Here is a 20,465-nt window from a genome sequence, read left to right on the forward strand (position 1 = left end):
ATACTATCAATTGGCAAACTTACCACTCCGGCCCCTCACGCATCCTCTTCCTCCTGCGCCGCCTCTCTTCCATAACCCGATCATCCCGCCAAAATGCGCGCCAAACGCAGCAAGAAATACCGCAAGATAATGCAATCCTACCAACTAGCCTTCGGATTCCGCGAACCCTACCAAGTCCTCCTCGACTCAAACTTCCTCCGCACAGCCCACGCCTTCCACATGCCTCTCCAAAAATACCTCGAGAACACCCTCCACGGTGAATGCCGGCTCTTCGTGACGAAATGCTCACTAGCAAAAGTCATGGCGGACTTTGAAAAAGACCCCAATAAACATCCGCGACAGAAGAGGCCGGGTTTCTTACCGCCGCCGACAGAAGTGCCGCTGCGGCATTGTAAGCACAAAAACGAGGCGGGCGAGGAGGTAGTGTTCGACGAGGCGAGATGTCTTTTGGACCTATTGGCGGGACAGCCTCACGGGAATGAACAGGCGAAGAATAAGCAGCATTATATCCTGGCGAGTGCGGATGCTGAAGACAATGAACGAAGGAGGAGAGGCTATATTGATGTCAGAGAGCGGGCGAGGACGATTTCTGGTGTGCCGATTGTGTATGTTAAGAGGAGTGTGATGATCCTAGAGGAGTTCAGCGGGGCAAGTGAGGGTGTGAGACGGAGGGGCGAGAAAGAGAAGTTCAGCGAGGGCTTGATAGGGTTGGATCGAAAGAGGAAGAGAGGAGATAGGGAGGGTGATAGTGAAGATGAGGATTTAGCGCTGGAGGATGGGAATACAGGACCGAAAGTCAGGGGTGCGGTGAGAGCGAAGGGTCCTAATCCGCTGAGTGTGAGAAAGAAGAAAGTAAAGACTACGCAGGATGGACAGCAAGATGGAAAGGAAGGGGAACAGGCCAAGCGCAAGAGAAGGAGGCGCGGGAAGAATACTGGCGAGAGTGTTCAAGCGGATGGAGCTGCTGCCGTCGACTAAGTTGCAGAGGCTTGAAGTGATTTCGAGACGGGTTTCAATGTGCATATTCGGCGTTTGTTCTGCGACTGGATGACATGGGCAATGAAAAAGAGATACCCTTCCTGCGACAAATTGCAATTCATTGTATTGAACTTCAGCTTTTTTGATACCACTCCAGCCCCTGCGAAACTTGTCCCTCACGATCAGATGAACGCTCTTCCATAGATGAACAGGCCCGTCGCAGCCAGCACACTCAGACCAGCGGGAAGTGGCTTGCCAGTCTTAATCGCGCGAGGGATACTGCTGCCGGCGAGCAGGATTGAAGCAAGGAGGGCGAGTTCGACACCGTAGGGTTGACGTTTCGAGATGCGGTAGCCTCCCAGGCCGTACTGGTATCCTCAGCGGTGTCGCCTTTGAGTTGATCGAAGATGACAGAGATGCTTACCAGTGCGCCCACCGTCAAGCCAGCAGCTATGCTCGGTACAGAACCTGTACGGACATAGCCCGTCACACCACCGACTGAGGTGAGGAGGGAGAGGATGTATGCTGGTGTTTCGTTGGCGGCCTGGTAGAGGTTAGTGATGTGCACTGAAGGATTGAAGACTGGGCCCGACCAACCATTGTATGAGCGACGTGGACACGACAATTGCGGATGTGTCAAGTGAGTATGAATAAGACGTTGGCGAGTATTGGACGAAACACTGTAAGCGTGGGAGTTGGAGGTTCAAAGGGCAGTCGGCGATGATGCAATCCGAGGCCGACCTCCCCACTGACCTCGCTTCGCCTAGGTAGCAGACGTCGAGTCTCAATCGTTGCACTTTTTCACACTTCCTTGTCTGTCAAATGTGTGCGCATTTGTCCTTCGGTAAGGCCCTCGCCATACTAGATGCTGGTAGGCTACGGTGTTATTGACATGATCATAGCCTCATCATTCTAAGGGCTTGTCACTGCTCGGTCGGCACGACTTGCCTTCGCCTGTATCGTCCACCGAGCAGGCCGATGCAAGGAATGAGACATGCTCGCCGCGTAGTAACTCTCAACTCTAAGCCTGATGGAAAATGACCGCTTGCGGCGAGAAATGAGATAAACCGTGGACCCAAGTCGATGGTCAGCCTCATCAGCCTCATCAGCCGCTGTCAGCGCTCTGGTGATGCTCGACCTGAGATCGCGATAATGCCGAGAGAGCCACATGTGATTCCGAGACCTTCTTTTCTGTCGACAAAGAGAGCTTGGGAACGTTCATTGAACCATGCCTCGCCCTACCAGATCTCCCTAACGGACGTAAGTCTGTGTTGTCGAGGGAGGGAGTTGCACCTTTGTGCCACGTGACGGAGGCAGTGCTCGAAATCTTCGCAAAGCCCAGGTCGGATTCCTTCTTATCTGGTACAATTGGTGTCATGCAGAGTTTTCCTTGCAACGACGACACAGGACACGGGGCTCAGTGGCATGCATATTCGTTCGGCCGATAATGTTTTGAGGGCACCTTTGCAATTGTCGTTCACATGCTCCTTTCCGGACGGTATGATTAGTCCCTGGCGAGGCCTCTTGCTGGCGCCAGTCGAAGAGTCTCGGGACGTTTCGCACCATCAGGCAGTCCTAAGTGGTTGGTGCGAGAGTAAGTCCTATCACTATGCGGTTTGAAAACAGTTTTGATTGCTACATAACACCCAGCATGTTTTCTTACTACTTCCATGACCCAATCATGCCGCAACAAGCTCATTGAATCTAAGTCTTCCAGCGTCAGCAACTCCCAGGCCGTGCACGAGCTGAGCCATGACTGGGTCGATCTCCTGCAGCATTTTCTTTCCCGAAGTGGTATCCTCTCTGTCGCCATAGGTGAGACGATACCTGACTTTGTAATAATCTCCATATGTGATGGGTATGGCTGTGGTGGGAGTCGACTTGTCGACAGGATTGAGTTGAGCGTCTAAAAATGTCTCACTTAGTTCCAATACGGACGGAGACAGTGCAAGTGCTGTGCTTACCGTTGTTTGGTTGAGAAAAATAAGCCATGCTATAGCGGTCTCGGTTGGCAGGGAGATTTTCCCAGGTGATCCTGTGTAGAGTGGATTTGAGGGTCTTACTGGTCCAAAGAGACAGCGCGTCGCCGATGTTGACCACGATGCCCCCGGGTATGACTGGAACATGGAACCATTGATTCTGAGGGTCTTGAATCTCCAGGCCCGCCTGTTTGGTGAAGACAAACGTCAGGCTGCCCCAGTCTGTGTGTGTTGACAGCCGGGGAAGGCGGCCTTCTTCCGGTTGCTGTCCGAGTTGGGGGTACTTGATACATCTCAGTGTATGGCCAGGAGCTCTGTGTTGGTGAATGAGAGAGAAGTAGTCCTTGTCGAGGCCCATGGACACGGCGAAGCTGGACATCATCTTGATCGTCAGGTCGTAGCATTCGGCCTTGAATTCCTCGATGGTCTGACGCTTTCCATCGTCCCACCAGGCGGACAGGTTGTTGGAGCTGAGGACGTCTCCCGCCGGAGTTCCGAACAGCATGGCCTCCGACGCAGCGAACCTACCTTGGTCTTGAGAAGGCTGGGGAAGGAGAAAAGGGAAGAGCCTCTTACGATGTGAACTTCTTTCCCCCATCATACCCTATGGCGGACTCGTCCACCATCTTTTGCATCTTCACATCCAATGGTAAATCGAAGAAAGCGCGCGACTAGCTGGTCAGTATTGTCTCGTTATTTTCTCTTCCATTCCTCCCTACTCACGAGTGCAGCCACTTCATCTGCTTTTGTGATGCCATGATCGGTGATGATGAAAAAGCCCCATTCACAGGCGGCGTCAAAGAGTTGCTTGGACACGGTCTCAAAGTCCAAATCAATCTTCGCAACGCTGATGACGGGGAAAGTTAACGGGTCCATTGTTCCTGGCTGCTACGTCCTTCGAAGCGGAGATCTTCGGTCAAAAGATTATATTATTTATGACGGGATAATGTCTGATGCTGCGAGCACTTTGACTGGACATTGCCAGAATATCTACTCGCTCTTGGAACCACGGTTGCGCGTCTCCCTATTTGGCAGTGTTGCAAGATACCCGTGATGCATGACCCGTCTTGGGTGCAAATCGGCAACCAGAGGACGTTGCCGGCGGCAGACAGAGCCCTGCCGGGAAACCGTGCATAGCCACGAGTTCGGAGAGGTGGTTTCTTATCGCTGTCGCTGCCGCTTCGGTAGTAAATCCACTTGATCTAGCCGAACCTTTCGTCCGTCTTTGCTTATCAGTCCTCCGCAGACGGCAGTCTACGCGATTGCAAGGGGGAATCTCCGGGTCTCGAGGTGCAATCTACTCTCAACGTTGGCCACTAGTAGGGCGTCGAAGGCGACACTACCAGGCCCTCGCGAGGCACTAGGGAACCAGAAACCACCAAACGATACATCACCCTCTCTGCTTATCGCACTATCTAATCCTCTCTCTTGAGGAATGCGATAACCACCGTCCAGACTCCGGCCGGCCAGTAATCCGGCAGGTCGACAAAACAGCGTCCTAAAGCAGGGATTCATACTTACTATTATATGGCTCACGGGAGACATAATTTGCGGGAAGTGAGCAGCACAATTCCCTTCATCACACCTCACACCACGGCCACCTTGTACCTGAGTCCTGCAACCTAGTCTTTCTCAATGGCAGCAATCGAGACTGATACCGGCTCCAAAATCGCTGGCAAAGATAAAATCAGTACAGAGACTCAAGACGTTGAGAAAGCTGGCTCAACGCTCTCGTGTTCACGAGCAACAACGGAAGATGTCCCTCGCGCGAAAATGATACGCGACAAGGTTGCTGTGCTGCGACATCTGGGCAACTTGGAAGCATGGCTAGACCAAAGAATCGGCGTCGAGACTCAGGGCATTGACCGCATTCCTGAGGACAAGAAAAACGCCCCGTCTTTGTTGAACGCATTCTTGATGTGGTTCTCTTTCAACGGCCATGTAGCTACCCTACCCGTGGGTCTGCTTGGTCCAGAATTTGGCTTGTCCCTGCAACTGTCCGTCGTTGCCATCGTCGTCGGAACCCTACTGGGATCCTTCTTCCCAGCATACTGTGCGACACTGGGACCCAAGGTAAACACCTTGTCCCCTATCTGACCAAGAAAAGAAATACAAGTTAACATTCACTCAGCTCGGTCTCCGCGCCATTGCAACCTCCCGGTACTCGTTCGGTTTCTGGGGCGCCAAGGTCTGTGCTGTTATCAACATTGTGGTTAACGTAGGATTTGCCGTTGTGTCGTTGGTGCTGGCGGGACAATTGCTGTCTGCTGTCTCGGACTACAAGATGACCATCGACGTGGGATGTGTCATTGTCTCTCTAGTCTCGTACCTGATCTCATTTGCCGGCTTTGGCATGATCCATACATTCGAGAAATATATGTGGATACTGGCGTTCATCCTCGAATGTGTGCTTGTTGGCCAAGCTGCGCCTCACATTGCGACTGACACCCCTTCTTCTTGGTCAGGTCTGGAACTATCGGCGGCGTTCCTGACATTCATGGCCATTAGCTTCGCATACGCAGCCGCGTGGGCTTCGACGACATCGGACTATTATTGCAACTATCTCTCCACGACACCACGCTGGAAGATATTCACCCTGACATATGCCGGCTTGTCCATCTCGACCATTTTCACTCTCACTATTGGTGCCTGTGTTGGTAATGCAGTTTTCACTTACGCGCCATGGACGGACGCATACGACGCACACGGCCTGGGTGGTGCCATGGGAGAAATGTACCATCCTAACGCATGGTCCAAGTTTGCGCTGGTCATGTCAACCTTCACCGTCCTTGGAACACTTGTCGCGAGCAATTACTCAGCAGGATTGGCAGCGCAATTGGTCGGTGACTATTTTCATGCAGTGCCGAGGTTGATTTGGTCCTTTCTCGCTATGGTGGTTGCCTTGGTTCTCGCTGTTGCCGGACATGATTACCTGTCAACAATTCTGAGCAACTTTTGCAGCATGCTGGGATATTGGAGCGTTTGCTTCGCTGTGATCCTCTTCCTCGAAGACCAATGGTTCCGTCGCAAAGACGGATATGATCTCCATGCGTGGGACGATCCCAAGGCCCTTCCAATGGGCATCGCAGCAGTCGGGACCCTGGTCATTGGGTACTGTGTAGGTGGTGTTCTAGGCATGGATCAAACATGGTTTGTTGGACCTATTGCGAAAGCATTCGGCGGAATTGGTGGAGATGTGGGAATCTACCTCTGCTTTGTTATCTCTATCATCGTGTATTGGCCTTTGAGGACCTTAGAAAAGAGCATGGTCAAGAGATGAGATGGAAATCGGAGGGTTTCCTGACGCAAGAGGACCGCATGTTGCATATAGGCGGTTTGCTATGATTTAGGGAGTTCTGGCACGCCCATCAAGTTGACGACAGGTCACCCCCTGGCCAAAGATATAGTGCCAATTCCGAATCCAAGTCGTCCGTGAGAGAGACGTCTGGAAATCCGTGGGTCCAAGGGTCCTGTAACTGAGGCATATCAGCCAGCATAAAATCGTTCATTCCAGCGTCGCTGCACCCAAAGACGCCAGTATTGTCTAGGCCAAATTCCCTGGCCAAGGGCGAAATCACAGGGGGAGTTCCACCATGGTGGCTCGTTGACCGCCTGCTTGCTTCCAAATGATCCGTATCAGCCTGGATTATTTGGGGCTGCAGGGGGCGGTCTGCTTCTTTTGCAGCAGCTGCATGATTTTGGTACGCCTTGACTAGAGCGTCACACCAACGTTTTGCCATTGGCCAGGCATCTTGAAGGTCGCTCAGCATCTTTGTCGAAGTCTCTAGAATCACCAAGCTTCTCGATCCTGCATCTCTGACATTGCCTGGCAGTGTGGTGCTTCTGCACAGATAATTGGCTAGTGATCCACAGATATATATGCAAAACACGACGAAAGCTGGAAACCCCTGGTTAGGAGACCGAAGAGCAAAGTATGCCTGGATCTGACTGTGAAGGACCACCAGGTTGTCAAACAACTCACGCTCAATTGTCGCATCGCGATCAGACATTGTCGCTTCGAATGTCTCGTTCGCAGTCTGAGAAGCTCGTGGAATCTCAACGCCGCGGGGTCCCTGAACATAGCTTCGTCGAAGAATGATGTTGCTCAGCCTGATCATCATTACAACAGATAGATAGGCTAGTTCGAGGCCCTCTGCCTTGTACCCACGTAGATTCCAGGTCGACCAACGATGTTGGTCAGGAAGGTAGTCCTCGAAATCTTTCAACAGCATCGTGAGGTGAGCATAACCATCCTCGCTCAAAGTCGTGTCCACAATCGGATTCGAAATCTGAGATTGGTTGATCTCGTTCTTTGCGACCCGACGTGCGATCTGGCCCCACAGGTTGTGCGACTGGATCAATGTTGCAAAGAGTGAACGAGAAGACGACTTTGTGAGCTGGGAATCCTTGACTGCTGGACTTGTCCCCATCAATGCAGCACGCTCCCTTGGTGCCAGACCAAAAGCAAACTCGCGCTCTTCACAGGGTAACAGTGTCGTGATATCTCCAAGCGAGAAATATACAGGAGAATTGAACCCTGAATGTAGATTGTCGTGATTTTCCAGCATCCAGAACGTCCTCCTGGCCACTTCGGCGTCCACAACGTTGTCGGCGGTCGCATTCTCTGGAAGGTAATAGGTCTCTTCTCTGTGCAGTCGTAATGTTCCTGCCATTCGTACTGCGATGCCCATGTGCGTAGAGCTGCGATCCTTGTCGCCTTTGCCCCATTCAGCCAGGCTCATCAAGAAAAATGCCTGAATTGTTTCAAGGCTCGGCTGGTACATATAATCCAAGACCATCCCAGCGGCGCTCTCTAGGAAAGCATTGGTGGCATCCTGACCATTGCCATAGCGTCTAATAAGACTGGGCGTGAACCTTGCCGAAATACTCAGGATGCTCAGGAGTAGGAAGACACTGACATCTTCCTTTTTCTTTCGTAAACGCTCGAAAAATCTGGTCTTTGGCAGAAATCCGAGCTGGAAGTATGAGGTGATGAATACTTCACATCCTTCCACCACCTCTTCAAATGGTGGCAGTAGATTCCAGCGTTCTGTGAATGATGAAGCGTTGCTGCTAGGATCATGAGTCTGAGGTCCTTGAGGAGATGTAGTCTCTTCGACGCGAGGCTCAATTGCTGTGAAGAAAGGGTCGTGCATGTCAATGTTGCGTTGGTAATCTAATCGTTCCGTGATTTCTGGGCTCTGACGAACCGAGTCACCTTTCTTCTGACTTCGCTCATGACGATAAGCACGATCGAAATCGGGTTCTCCGCGTCGTGGAAAAACGCAAACGTGACCGGTGCGACTGCACGACTCACACGGAGGTTGAGCCTCCTTATGGCGACATTTGACTCGAAGGCGGCGGCAGCGCCGGCATGCGATTGGAGCTCTTCGCAAATCTGGCGGGCCGTGAGGAGATGAATCCTGAGGTGGTCGTTGTATCACATCCATGACCTACTTCGATGCAGGTTGTGCCGGTCTTTGTATGCGCTGTTTACAGTTTTGTCCCTGACTGATTGCGAGGAACAGGAAGATGTACTATGTGGTAGATGTTGTTGGAGATAAGGCCTTATCAGGCAAGCCCGGCGGATAGGATGGCAGTCATGCTCGGACATTTGCGTACAGGTTGCCTGTGCGATAAGTAAAATTTTACCATCACGGGCGTGCATCTTTCAACCTTCCAACCTACAGTCAACAGAGTCTGATCCCCATGGATGGGCCGACAGACTTTGACAGACAGTGTTGCGTCAAGATGGGAGCAGCCTTCCCCAACCTCGCGTTTGCTCGTGTCTTTCCCATTTCGCCAAACTAGCCTACGTAAGGGTTTCTGACACTTCTCTCTTCTTACACGATTACTGGGGGATGCCTTTATAATGGTGTTCCTTACAGTCCCATTGCATTGCCTTCTTCGTTGGGTCTTATTGCCTCTTTGACTTCTACTATATCGCCTCAAGGCGTTTTCCGTACAACCTTTGTTCTCGCTCTGCTCAAATCTGGTAATCCAAGGCCTACCAGATCTTTGTTCACCTGGTCCAGATGCTTTATGAAGCCCCCGTCAAATCCATCCCAAAAGTTCGCTTGCACTCCTGAGAAAGCTGTTAGTCCAGAACTGCAGGGGAGGAGACCATCATACCGTGAAGGGTACCGCTCTCTGTCAAGGCGTAGCTCGTCAAGGAGATGTGCCCGGATATGTGGAGCATGAAGGCTAGAATAAATTGTATCAGTATGAAGTACACGTCCGAAAAGGGGCGCACTTACCCATGGCATCGTTGTTCACGCGCTCGGGCGCAAGATCTGCATTTGTGGCCTCCTTCCACCGCTCGTACGATTCTATCAATGTTAGGGATTCATGCAAGGTAACCGTCGCAGTGGGGAATTACCTCCATGTGGCATCAGGCTGGGCTCATACGTAAGTCCTCCTGGCTCCAATTTAGTTGCAGAGCCATGCCATATCCCGTACACCATGCCCATTAGCTCTGTACACACGTTACGGTGATAGTACGGCGGCCTGAACGTGTTGGACGTTACACTCCACTTTGGTGTGAAGATGAGCAGCTCCGAGAGCGTACGGCCTGTGACATTGGACTTTGCCAAAAGAACACAGTATATGGATGGATCGCTCTGTTCTCTGTCGACTGTTGCACAATTGACGAATTTCTCCATAGCGTATTTATATGGGACATAGTTTCCATGCCATGCGACGACGTCAAATGGGGTGTGATCTTGTTGGTACTCGAACAATTGGCCAGCAAGCTTGCATATGACCGTCCATGTGGTTTGGTCGATATCAAAACTCGCCATCGGATGTTCAAAGTCTCGGGGCATGGCCATGCCATTCGAGCCGATTGGGCCTAATTCTGGGAGCTCATAATGGGACCCAAAGACTTCTTGGACATATCCTCTTGCTGGTCCATCTGGCAGGCTAATCTTGAACTTGATGCCGGCGGGAATGACGGCCAGCTCTCCAGGGCGTATCATCATATGGCCAAACTCCGTCTGCATATCGAGCCGCCCTTGTTGAGGCATGATCAAGAAGTCCCCGTCATTGTTGCAAAAGGCGACCTTCTTCATGGATGCATTCGCAGTGTATATGTGAACGGCAAGTCCATCCTTGTTCATAGCATCACCATGGCCACCAATGGTTCTCAACCCCTGTACAAAATCTACCCGTTGAGATTCATCGGGCATCAGAAATTTGCCCCAAGATTCATCCTGAGGAAGGAATTGGGTATTCGGATTTGCACTTGAGAACGAGGTTTCAAGATTCTGGTTTAATTGTGACTTCCTCACGGGCCGATGTGCAACCGATGGTCGTATTCGATAGAACCAGGCATGAAGCTGAGAAGCACGTGCCGAAACAAAAGGCGTGCCATTCAATTGTTCCGAGAAAAGATCGTACTTGCACTTTTGAGGCACATTGCGACCTTGAGGAAGTGTCGCTGGTACAGCTTCGGTCGCAAATCGATTTCCGAAGCCTACCTGGTACGGGTAGGGATCGGCTTCAGAGGGCGTCGTGGAAAACGGAGATGTGGCTGTAGACCCATGAGGCAACTCTGAATCAATGCTTGCAATCATTCTCACTGTCGAAGTGCAGCGTGTGCTGAGAATTCAGGAAGTCATAGTGCCTCTCTCTGCCTATCATGGGATTTAGACAAAGGTTGAGAGACCATAACAAGCTTTGATGGCTACCGCCACCCCTAGCCATTGTAGGCAGGAACTGCAAGGCTGAAGCATGCTCTTAGAGCCCACAGGGATGTGCCGGCAGCCCTCAGCACAGATAGAGCAGGCATTGCATCCGGTGAAATCTGCTTACCATCACGTCCCTGGGATCAATCACAGCGCAAGCAAACCTTGATAGGCAAAGTTTATCGTGATAACGCCTACATGCCGGCGGCAGCTTGCCGGCCGGCAGCGCTATTAGGTGTATTACTCCGGCAGACCTTTCGAGGTCCATATCGAGTTTGTTATCGCAAGCATGTGAAACTTTGGCCTTGCCGTACTCGAAGAGCAAGATCCAGATTCTGTCCTTCAGGGTGTTCGCAAGTCTTTAAGACTTTCGTCTGCAGGATGCTAAAAATCTGCGAGACAAGTCGTAGACTATCAGATAGCTGCCTTCGAGCACCCGGAGAATTCCGGAGAAAATGGCTTTCATCCCGAACACCAAATTTGCTTTCGCAGTCGTGGTATGGCTAGCAGTCGGGATCAGGCTCTACCAGAAATTGTACACAGGATCAAAACTACCGTTGCCACCGGGACCACCAAGGGAACCTGTTCTCGGACATTTACGCATCATTCCGCAATCTCATCCGGAGTATCAGTATACAGAATGGGGAAAGGAGTACAGTATGGATTTTCTCACGTTCATCATGTTCTTTTAGTCGCACTTGCTGACTAGACGACCATCAGAATCCGATGTGCTTTATTTCGACATTCTGGGCCGGCCGATCGTTGTCCTCAACAGTGTCGAGGCATGTCATGACTTACTGGACAAAAGAGGGTCGAATTATAATGATCGACCTAGATTTGTGCTTTTTGAAGTGTAGGTCTCCCTTTGTATCCCAGTCGATAGCCAATGCTGACGACTGTAAAGCATGGGTTGGGGCATTACCCTGACGTTCCTTCGATGGGGAAAGACATTCAAATTGCATCGGAAGCTGATGCAAGCCTCTTTCACCCAGTCTGCATGTAAAGCATACCGACCGATCCAAGAGCAAGAAGCACGTCAAGCAGCTAAACACATTTTGGCCAGTCCCGAGGATTGGGACTCACTCCTTCGCAAATTTTCGACAGCTGTCGTCTTGCGCATAGGCTTTGGTCTCGGCATCACGCAGAGGCACGACCCTTACATTCAAATGGCCATTGATGCGGAAGAGGCGACCGGCAAGGGTGGTGTGCCAGGCGCTTCTGTGGTCGACTTCTTTCCTATGCTGAGATACCTCCCTGGCTGGCTCTTCAGGCTAGGCGCGCTGGAACATGCCAGAAGCTCGAAAGTCTATATTCAGAAATTACACGATGCGCCATGGAATGCGACGGAGCCGGCAATTCGAAGTGGCCACGCAACTCTTCCTTCCTTTATGCGGACACATCTGGAGCGCTACGTCAACAACGAGAAGCATCAGAAGGTCAATGAAGCCACCATCGCCGACATTAAAGGTGCAGCCGGGGCAATTTCTATCGCTGGTGGGAATACCACGTGGTCGACATTAATGGTGTGCATTCTCAATTTAGTACTACATCCGGCCATCCAGAAGAAAGCCCAGGAACAAATCGACTCGGTTGTGGGTACGGATCGCCTCCCCTCGTTTGAAGACCGAGAAAAGATGCCGTACATCGAGTACATCATTCAGGAGACCACCAGGTGGTATCCTTTATCACCACTCGGCGTGCCTCACGCTACCCTCGAAGATGACATGTACAAAGGCATGTTCATCCCCAAAGGTAGTGTGGTCTTCGCCAACGCCTATGCCATGACACACGATGAGCGAGTATACCGCCATCCGGATGTCTTTGACCCTGATCGCTACGTACCTGAAGACCAGGGAGGAAGGGGAGAGCCTTTCCCGGAAGGCCCGTTTGGGTTTGGGCGCAGGGTTTGTCCTGGTCAATGGCTGGCAACTGCAGGAGTATACATCATGCTTACGACATTGCTGGCTACAACGGACATTTGTTGTCCAAAAGATGACCAGGGTAAGGAGCTGCCGCCCAAGGTGATGTTTACAAACGGGCTATCCAAGTGAGTACCCTTGCGTTACTTGTGTACAAAGGGAAGTCGTTGTCTAATTTGCAATCCCTAGTGTTCCCGAGCCTTTTGAATGTGTGATGAAACCACGTTCAGCAATAGCTGCACAATTGCTCGAGGTGGCGGTGGAAACTATGTCCTGACCTTATCACAGTCAAATGGCGGACGAGGGGTGTTTAAGCCACGATCATAACGGAAAAATCCAAATGTGATCGTTGAGGAGTCCGGACATCTTCTGTAGATATCATGACTTGATGACTTTATCTAGCTTGCACGATGGAAAGCCACGTTCAAAGCACACGCAGCATCATTCATTAGTTGCTTTCCTTTGGAGAGAACTCCTGCAAGATAAGTTAGCTTCATGTAGGTGTAGAGAAAACGTTCCCTGGCAGAAAATATGGACGCCTACCATTCATGGCCAAGATTGTATGTGTCATGCCCTCGTATTCAACGGTCTCAACGTTGACACCTGCGCCACGCAACTGGGCTGCAAACAATAACGCTTCAGGGGCAAGTAGATCCTGCTCAGCAACAGCTAGCCAGGTCCTGGGAACTTTCGTTAAGAGCTGAGGAGATGCATGATTTGGTGAAGCATCCCAGTTCAGTGCCTGGCTCGGATCAGGCAGGTACATTTTCCGGTACCATGTCATGCGAGCGGGCGTCAGCCACGGCGCTTTCGCCCTCGCCGCCCAAGTAGTCTCCTCTGTGGCTGTATTGTCAATAACGGGGACAATAAGGATCTGGAAGATGATAGGTATAGACGTGGGCAGCAGTGAGGCCTTGAGTGTAGTCACCACCGAAAGGTTGGCGCCTCTGCTCGAGATGTTAGACATCTCCTGAACATGGTCAATAGGCATACAACAACATACGCAGAAGTGCCTCCAATCGCGATCTTGGTTGGGTTGATTTCCAATACGCGTCGTCCTTCATCACTCTGCACCCAGACCAGAGCCTCAAGGGCATCCTCCACCGGCACAGGGTACGGATGTTCTGGTGCTAGCCGGTAGCCAACTGTCACTACCACACAATTCGCATCTGTACTCATACGGTTGTCAGACACTGGACTCTCCAAGCAGAAATACAGGAGAGCTCTACATACCACTGCACATCTTTGTACAGAAATCGTTCTCACTTTCGATGCTCCCAACCGCCCATCCACCACCATGATACCAGACCAGCACCGGCCAACCAGCAGATGGACGCTCTCCATACGGCCAGAAAACTCGCACTGCAAAATTGCTTAGGTCAATTGTTTCTGTGCGCGAGATTGGAGAAGTCTCTAATGATGGCACTGGAAGCCGCCGTGATCGCGCTTGCTCTGGATTCCATGGCCTCACGTCATCGGGTTCAATGTATTGAATGTATTCGTCATGAAACGCAACATATTCTGCATCCAGGTCATGCCGAATCTGATCATCTAGAGGCTGATAAATGGGTTTGCTCATGGCCATTTCCAATGCTGTGTACAATCACGCTCGCACACAGAGCAGGTTCCGCCGAGGTCTTGTGTGGAATGCATAGGCAGACTGTCACTTCGATTTGGAAGCATCGCAGTACTAGTGTCATATTGGAGGCGCAATGTCTGTATCATGCGGCAAGAAGATCTGTCAGCTGAAAAACGTCACCAGAGTCAGTCGCATGCAATCTAGGACTTCAGGCTTGCTGTGTGCAAATCTACCATTGCCGGCAACGAGACTCCGGCAAAGCCAAAGTAGCTGATAATGCGACCTTGACAGATAGTGATCGGACAAATCCGCTCAACCAGTTCCTTCCCCCACTTTTCCCCCGGCATGGCTAAGTTAGAATGGCCTTCATCACTGGGTTCAGACAAGGCTGAAGATGTTAACAGGATATCATCTAGACGCTTCACTCGTAATCCGCAGGGTCACAGACCAAACATGTCGCAAACAATCAGTCATGCAGCCGCCAGTTCTTACAGCCAGTCAGGCTTCTCGAATCGTATGGGATGGGGAAGCCGGCCGGCCATTATCTTGATTGATGTATGCAAGGCATATTTCACGGAAACTTCGCCGCTTTCTCTCCTCGCAAACCCAGCCGGTGCTTCGTCACCAGAATCAATGCGAAAAGTACTCGCAGCAGCACGCTCAGGCGGAGTACCTGTGGTCTGGACCAAGGTAGAGTATTCCAGGACCGACATGTCGGATGCCGGACTGTTTTGGCAAAAAGCAAAAGTCCTGAATGTCTGGCTGCAAGGGGATTCGAGAGGCTTAGCAGAATGCGTACCCGGACTAGAGCCACAGCCGGACGACGTCGTTGTGGTCAAGAAGTATCCCTCCGCATTCTTTGGGACTTCCCTGGCCTCGGAACTACAGGTAAACCCATAGGCCAAATACGTCAATCTGACTCTTACAAGGCCCAGTGCTTGAATGTCGATACGCTGGTGATCTGTGGCGTGAGCACATCTGGATGCGTAAGAGCGACTACTTTGGATGCCATGCAGTACGGCTTCAGACCTATGGTAAGCTGGCACCAAGTGCTACTCTGCTTGAGATAAAAGTGGTTAACATGCATTCAGGTGGTGGGAAGTGCATGCGGTGATCGGACCCCTGAGATTCATAACTCCAATTTGTTTGACTTGGATGCCAAATATGCAGATGTAGTGGAGGAAGCCGAAGCTGTAGCAAAACTAAAAGCTGGATGGCCTTGATAGACACTTACTTTCTTTTTGAGTTCAACAACCGTGATTGGCGATCAATAGACATGTCCCTTTATGCAGACCACCTGTCAACTGTGAATGCCAAAATTGTTTGGATTTCCAGGTAAGATTCCTCTCAGAAAATCAATATAGACAACCAGCTGCAGGGCAAGAAAAGCGCCGTTATGTCAACCGTCTAAGGAGTCCTATCCACTAGCACATCTCTTTCGCCGCCAAAGCCCCTGTTTTCTTTCCGGCCGGCCCAGTGGTACGTGAATTCAAAGTGTGCTCCACAATCCTGATTCTCTTTTTGTCTTTTTCGTAGTCCCTGCTCTTTGGGTGTCTGCGTTCCAGCAAAAGATTCATTGTCCACAAAAATGCCAAACCAGGATCTTGTGCCTCAAAGCTCTATAGCAACGTCTGAGAAACGACCATCCGGAGAGCTTCCGACCATACAGAATGATACCAGCAGTCCGACTGCACCAGAATCGGTGGCCGCGGCATACTGCGTATACGAGAGAAAGACCAAATGGGCTCTGGTGGCAATGGTTGCCATCAGTGGCTTTTTCAGGTACTCGCATCTTAGGCTGGAATGAATAGCGCCGTTGCATTGTTGACCGACAACAGTCCCTTTCCCGCCAACATCTATTTTCCAGCCATGCCAACCCTGGCCAAGACTTTCAATGTGTCGCTCGCTTCAATTGATCTCACTGTCACGATATACCTGGTCATGCAAGGAGTCTGTAAGTGTCATGTGAAAAGCCCCCAGACCATGAAATTACTGATGCGTTGGTCTCTTTTTACTAGCCCCCATGCTCTGGGGCCCGTTGTCAGATCGATACGGGCGCAGGCCTATCTTTCTGATATGTTTGGCCATTCTGGTCGCTTCTTGCATTGGTCTGGCGCTGACTCCGACGAATGCTTACTGGCTGCTGTTGCTTTTGCGAGCAATCCAGGCTGGCGGATGTGCCAGCACAATCGCTCTAGGTGTGTACTAAACGTAGCGCAAATGCTGGGTGGCTGACCACCACCAGGAGCCGGAGTGATAGGAGATATCTCGACACCGCAAGAGAGAGGGGGTTTCTTTGGCATGTTCAACCTTGGACCCATGGTCAGTTTACTACTCCACAGGTGTATCAGGTCCTTACTTACTTACATCTCCCAGCTCGCGCCATGTATTGCCCCTGTGTTGGGTGGTGCATTGTCGGAGGGGTTGGGTTGGAGATCTATATTTTGGTTCCTTACCATCTCTGCAGCCGCGTGCTTTGCCATGATTGCTTTGTTGGTTCCATTGCTCCCTTCTCTTATTGATACCATCCTCTGATGCGAGAAACAGACTTTTGCCAGAAACCCTGAGGAACTTGGTTGGCAATGGGAGTATCGCTCCACCCAACGTCCTACATCATGCATGGTGGAAGGTCATTCGGGTTGGAACACTCAAACCCATGACTGATAGCGGTATGGTGGCCGGTCGTCCATCTCCCAACGTGTTGAAACTGCTTGTCTACCCGGACGTACTTCTGACGCTGTTCTACACTGGTGTCGTGTATGCCGTCAACTATACGATCACCGCGACAATCTCTTCATCTTTTGCCAACATATATCCTGAATTATCAACGACCTCGATAGGATTGTGCTACCTTGCCACTGGGGGCGGAATGATTTTGGGATCCTCCTTGACAGGAAAATTGTTGGATCTCGAATATGTGAGGATCAAAAAAAGGCGGAATCGGTGTGGTGCAGAGAGCGATGAGGCAAGGATTGGATTCCCCATTGAAAAAGCTCGATTGAGGTTGATGCCCATTCTCTTGATAATCTTTCTTGGATGTGTCATATCATGGGGCTGGTGTTTGAAGAAGAGGATTTCAATCGCCGGACCACTGGTTCTCCAGTTCATCCGTAAGCAATTCCAGAAGAAGGTCAACCAAGCGAGATACTGACAACCTCGCAGTTGGATACACCTCTATCGCAATCCTTAATGCGACGATGACGTTGATGATTGATATTCTACCTGCGCAGAGCTCGGGGATAATAGCATGTGTAAGTCACGAACAGCTTCGTCATGGATCGCGAGGCTTATGCATGTTCACAGACCAATCTTGTTCGTTGCTCGCTGGCTGCTGTTCTGGTATCTGTGATTGACAGATCGACGAACTCCATTGGCTATGCATGGACGTATGTGATCCTAGGTGGGCTGTGTCTTTTTCTCCTGCCACTGATGTATGTGGAGATGAGTCACGGTCCCCAATGGCGAATGAGACGAGATTTAAACCAAAGTCAATAGAAGGCTATGTGATTTCGGCAACCAGTTCCGCTGAAAGAGATGGATGAACAAAATGTTCCTGTAATGGTTCATGACGGACAAAGATTGGTGGTGGTAGGGTTTGGGAGACGACGCCTTTTAGAGACGAAGTAAGTCTATGAAGCTCAAATGGTGATTGACTCCAGATGAACCCCATCCTTTCTGAAACTGAAGTGGTATTTGAAGATTTCCAATGGGCTGCACACCATTGACCTCGAAAGCGACGGCCAGCGGGATCCTGACGCACACATGGTCAATGATTTCTTCTGGACGATCTCGTTTGGATCTGCCATTCACATCGATCTACACATGACGGCAGTAGCGCAGAAGTCGAAGAGAGCAGGCTGTTCCGTTCCCCAGAAGCATGTGCTCCTCTGGCCGGATATATGGCCCACCAGATTTGCCACACAAAAATAGGATCAGGGAGTTTTTCCAGCAAGACATCTGCCCTGATATTGCTGGACGTAAAAGAACTGCGCAGATACAGCTACGATCCAAAGGCCCACAATGTGAAGCGGCTACGACTTTGTCTGAAGTTGTGTTTTGTTTACGATATCGCCCTGGTCAGTCTGTCGGTCAAGGAAGGTGAGATCGGGGTTTCTTGCTGCGGGAATGTCATAGAATTGCTTTTGCACTATGCTAGTGGTTCACTGGGCTTCTATGCTGTTCTTGATGTGTACCCCATTGCGCAATCGAAGAGCTGAGCTGCTCAGCACTTCACCTGCTCACATAGCCAGCCGTGGGTGTTATTTCAGTGGCTATCCAACTCACACACTGATTCCTCTCGGATCTCCACGCCATCGAGTCCTAAGATTGCCTCAGCATGTCACAATATCATGTTTCAGCTCATCACTTGCCGTGATCGGTTCGTATGTCTGACCCTGTCCATTAAACCGCTTCGCTTCTGGCACTAGTAGGTGAAGTGTGTGATCTCCCATTCGGCTTCATGCCTCATACATGAAAATACGTTGGTGTGGCCTACCACGCAGCTGGGGAAGTCCGCAGCGTCCTTGCTGTTCCCATACCCTCTGTATGCTGTCTGCATGACTCATTCGTGTGTGACCTCGTATGGAGAAAGCAGATTCCGCCAGGTTTCGTTGGTTGCTGCTCGTTCGGCTTTCATGTTTTCAAAAAATTCCAAGAAATCGGCCTTGGTGATTGCGTTCAGGATACGCTCGCGTTCTGGAACCACGTCGCCGGTAGAAAGACCCGAGATTGCTGCAGCAAGTTTTGGCTCAATGCGAGTCTCAATGTAATTACAGAGAGCTTCACAACGTGCTGTCTGAGCAATGGAAGGCCATCAAATCGAGCTGCAACCACGGACCCGACTGTATCCCCGCTCCAGATGCTTCCAGACGACGCAAATCCGTTCGTACCACAAAAGTTTCGGTCGATATAGCGTCTGCTCCGTGGGTGTGGACCAAACGTCATAGAGGTAACGTCTCGCATGAGTAGCATAGCTGCCTTGGTGCGACGACTTTCGCTGGGTTCTCCGAATGGCTGTATTAGACGCAGAGAAAGTGGGATACCTAGCAGGTTTGCGATGCCACTTCCTCCTGAAGCAAATATGCTATCGCAGCCATCGATGACATGCTCAAGATACTTTGAAGAGAGATTAAAGTCAGCCACATGTTGAGGACTGACGCATGAAGTCACAAGGATACGCTGATCTTTGAGGTGCGGCATCTTCCCGCTACCGTCACGGTACCACCAGCTGAAATGGTCGGCGGCAGTTCGTGCGTCTCGCGAGTCAACATCCACACTCTTCTCCATGCAATCGCCAAGCTCGACTTTGCGCGTAACCAGAATTGGACCTCTGAAATTGGGTGCGCAAGCCTGTCCGCGGGTGCAAGCTCTCAAGCCGAGGTTAGGAGGTTCCATGACGTTAAGATCCATATGCCAGAACTCCAGTCCAGCCTCTGTATCATCACGCGTTACTTCGCGAGCCTGGATGGGGTTTGGATCTGAAAATAAGCCGTGACCTCCAAAGCCTCCTCCGAGGTATGGTCCGAAGTCGGAACAGTCCCAGAAAGCGTCGCCCTCGTGCTCGGTCCAAACCTCCATCCAGACATACCGAGCCTTTTGTTCACCACCAGGATAGAATAGACCGCGTCGGTGGAAAGCGTCGGGCTTAGTTTCTTGATTGAAGGTAGGACACAGGATCTTGTGCTGCTTCCAGTCCACTTTCTGGCAATCTGCGCCTTTGTCAACCATAGCACTTGTCGTGCCGCAGGGCCTTGCTTACCTGTTGAGCAATATCGTGCATCTTTGCATTTCGCACAGACTTTCGTACCTCGCCGAGGGCACATGATGCAGGTCTCCTCAAGCTCAATAACACCAGTACTCGCTATGTTGAGGAAGACGGGCGTATTTGAGGGAATCACCTTGCTGGTGAAGAGGTAGGTGGCTGAGGAGTTGAACAACAAACGCGAGGTGCGCCAACAGTGGTCGATGTATGGAAAGGCACTTCGCGTGACTGTTAGAAGCTCCTCTCAATCGTCGCTGCCTCTGATGAGGCCTGGAGAGCGGTCAGCGAGGGCAGACAATTGGCGAAGAGATGAAAGGCACCTGCGAAAATGATAAACAGATTTGAGAATACAAAGGATCATCTAAGGTGTAAGTGAAGTGAAAGCAGATCAGATCATATACCGCCTGCCAACTGGACCCGCCGTCTGCAACTCACCTGCATGTCACTTCGTGGTATCTTTCACACCATTTTACTCGTTGCCCCGTGGCTGCTTCTCGCGCAGAGTACACCTAGGGCGTTATTGTCACTACAACACCCACCTGACATACCGTCATTTGAGCAGCT

The 20,465-nt window shown here is 51.0% G+C and overlaps 11 protein-coding genes across 11 annotated transcripts; 5 read left to right on the forward strand and 6 right to left on the reverse strand.

The window, feature by feature from the left end:
- Positions 1-93: 93 nt before the first annotated feature.
- Positions 94-978, forward strand: EDD37DRAFT_650076 (uncharacterized protein; the record flags this gene model as incomplete). Its single annotated transcript, XM_062818204.1, has 1 exon — positions 94-978. The coding sequence occupies one exon, from the start codon at positions 94-96 to the stop codon at positions 976-978; it is 885 nt and encodes a 294-aa protein (XP_062670077.1).
- A 182-nt stretch (positions 979-1,160) lies between these two features.
- On the reverse strand, positions 1,161-1,578 carry EDD37DRAFT_609201 (transmembrane proteins 14C-domain-containing protein; the record flags this gene model as incomplete). Its single annotated transcript, XM_062815116.1, has 3 exons — positions 1,161-1,346; positions 1,403-1,522; positions 1,576-1,578. 3 exons carry the CDS (start codon positions 1,576-1,578, stop codon positions 1,161-1,163), a joined length of 309 nt encoding a protein of 102 aa, XP_062670078.1.
- Positions 1,579-2,895: 1,317 nt separating this feature from the next.
- Positions 2,896-3,462, reverse strand: EDD37DRAFT_564024 (uncharacterized protein; the record flags this gene model as incomplete). Its single annotated transcript, XM_062813985.1, has 1 exon — positions 2,896-3,462. One exon carries the CDS (start codon positions 3,460-3,462, stop codon positions 2,896-2,898), a length of 567 nt encoding a protein of 188 aa, XP_062670079.1.
- A 1,130-nt stretch (positions 3,463-4,592) lies between these two features.
- Positions 4,593-6,237, forward strand: EDD37DRAFT_657833 (permease for cytosine/purines, uracil, thiamine, allantoin-domain-containing protein; the record flags this gene model as incomplete). Its single annotated transcript, XM_062818924.1, has 2 exons — positions 4,593-5,030; positions 5,089-6,237. 2 exons carry the CDS (start codon positions 4,593-4,595, stop codon positions 6,235-6,237), a joined length of 1,587 nt encoding a protein of 528 aa, XP_062670080.1.
- A 44-nt stretch (positions 6,238-6,281) lies between these two features.
- On the reverse strand, positions 6,282-8,539 carry EDD37DRAFT_403052 (fungal-specific transcription factor domain-containing protein). Its single transcript, XM_062812360.1, has one exon. It carries the CDS (start codon positions 8,405-8,407, stop codon positions 6,326-6,328), a length of 2,082 nt encoding a protein of 693 aa, XP_062670081.1. The 5' UTR covers positions 8,408-8,539; the 3' UTR covers positions 6,282-6,325.
- A 173-nt stretch (positions 8,540-8,712) lies between these two features.
- Positions 8,713-10,685, reverse strand: EDD37DRAFT_403121 (homogentisate 1,2-dioxygenase). Its single transcript, XM_062812361.1, has 4 exons — positions 9,337-10,685; positions 9,215-9,286; positions 9,090-9,161; positions 8,713-9,042 (listed from the first exon to the last, which is right to left on the reverse strand). The coding sequence occupies exons 1-4, from the start codon at positions 10,529-10,531 to the stop codon at positions 8,906-8,908; spliced, it is 1,476 nt and encodes a 491-aa protein (XP_062670082.1). The 5' UTR covers positions 10,532-10,685; the 3' UTR covers positions 8,713-8,905.
- Positions 10,686-11,097: 412 nt separating this feature from the next.
- Positions 11,098-12,693, forward strand: EDD37DRAFT_564895 (cytochrome P450; the record flags this gene model as incomplete). The annotated part of the gene is made up of 3 exons (XM_062814026.1): positions 11,098-11,299; positions 11,363-11,495; positions 11,547-12,693. The coding sequence occupies 3 exons, from the start codon at positions 11,098-11,100 to the stop codon at positions 12,691-12,693; spliced, it is 1,482 nt and encodes a 493-aa protein (XP_062670083.1).
- Positions 12,694-12,946: 253 nt separating this feature from the next.
- EDD37DRAFT_681080 (alpha/beta hydrolase fold-domain-containing protein) lies at positions 12,947-14,125 on the reverse strand (the record flags this gene model as incomplete). The annotated part of the gene is made up of 3 exons (XM_062819741.1): positions 12,947-13,508; positions 13,565-13,730; positions 13,795-14,125. Coding segments are annotated over 3 exons (951 nt in total), but the record flags the coding sequence as incomplete, so codon positions are not given.
- Positions 14,126-14,593: 468 nt separating this feature from the next.
- On the forward strand, positions 14,594-15,363 carry EDD37DRAFT_650082 (putative N-carbamoylsarcosine amidase; the record flags this gene model as incomplete). Its single annotated transcript, XM_062818205.1, has 3 exons — positions 14,594-15,028; positions 15,076-15,174; positions 15,232-15,363. The coding sequence occupies 3 exons, from the start codon at positions 14,594-14,596 to the stop codon at positions 15,361-15,363; spliced, it is 666 nt and encodes a 221-aa protein (XP_062670085.1).
- Positions 15,364-15,728: 365 nt separating this feature from the next.
- Positions 15,729-17,635, forward strand: EDD37DRAFT_564446 (major facilitator superfamily domain-containing protein; the record flags this gene model as incomplete). Its single annotated transcript, XM_062814010.1, has 8 exons — positions 15,729-15,922; positions 15,979-16,094; positions 16,159-16,338; positions 16,386-16,462; positions 16,517-16,632; positions 16,688-17,250; positions 17,303-17,391; positions 17,444-17,635. The coding sequence occupies 8 exons, from the start codon at positions 15,729-15,731 to the stop codon at positions 17,633-17,635; spliced, it is 1,527 nt and encodes a 508-aa protein (XP_062670086.1).
- A 952-nt stretch (positions 17,636-18,587) lies between these two features.
- On the reverse strand, positions 18,588-20,343 carry EDD37DRAFT_403190 (uncharacterized protein). The gene is made up of 3 exons (XM_062812362.1): positions 20,222-20,343; positions 19,899-20,171; positions 18,588-19,848 (listed from the first exon to the last, which is right to left on the reverse strand). Exons 2-3 carry the CDS (start codon positions 19,960-19,962, stop codon positions 18,818-18,820), a joined length of 1,095 nt encoding a protein of 364 aa, XP_062670087.1. The 5' UTR covers positions 19,963-20,171; positions 20,222-20,343; the 3' UTR covers positions 18,588-18,817.
- Between the last annotated feature and the right edge of the window lie 122 nt (positions 20,344-20,465).

The sequence above is a fragment of the Exophiala viscosa genome (assembly GCF_022695815.1).
Source record: "Exophiala viscosa unplaced genomic scaffold EDD37scaffold_5, whole genome shotgun sequence".
NCBI lineage: Eukaryota > Fungi > Ascomycota > Eurotiomycetes > Chaetothyriales > Herpotrichiellaceae > Exophiala > Exophiala viscosa.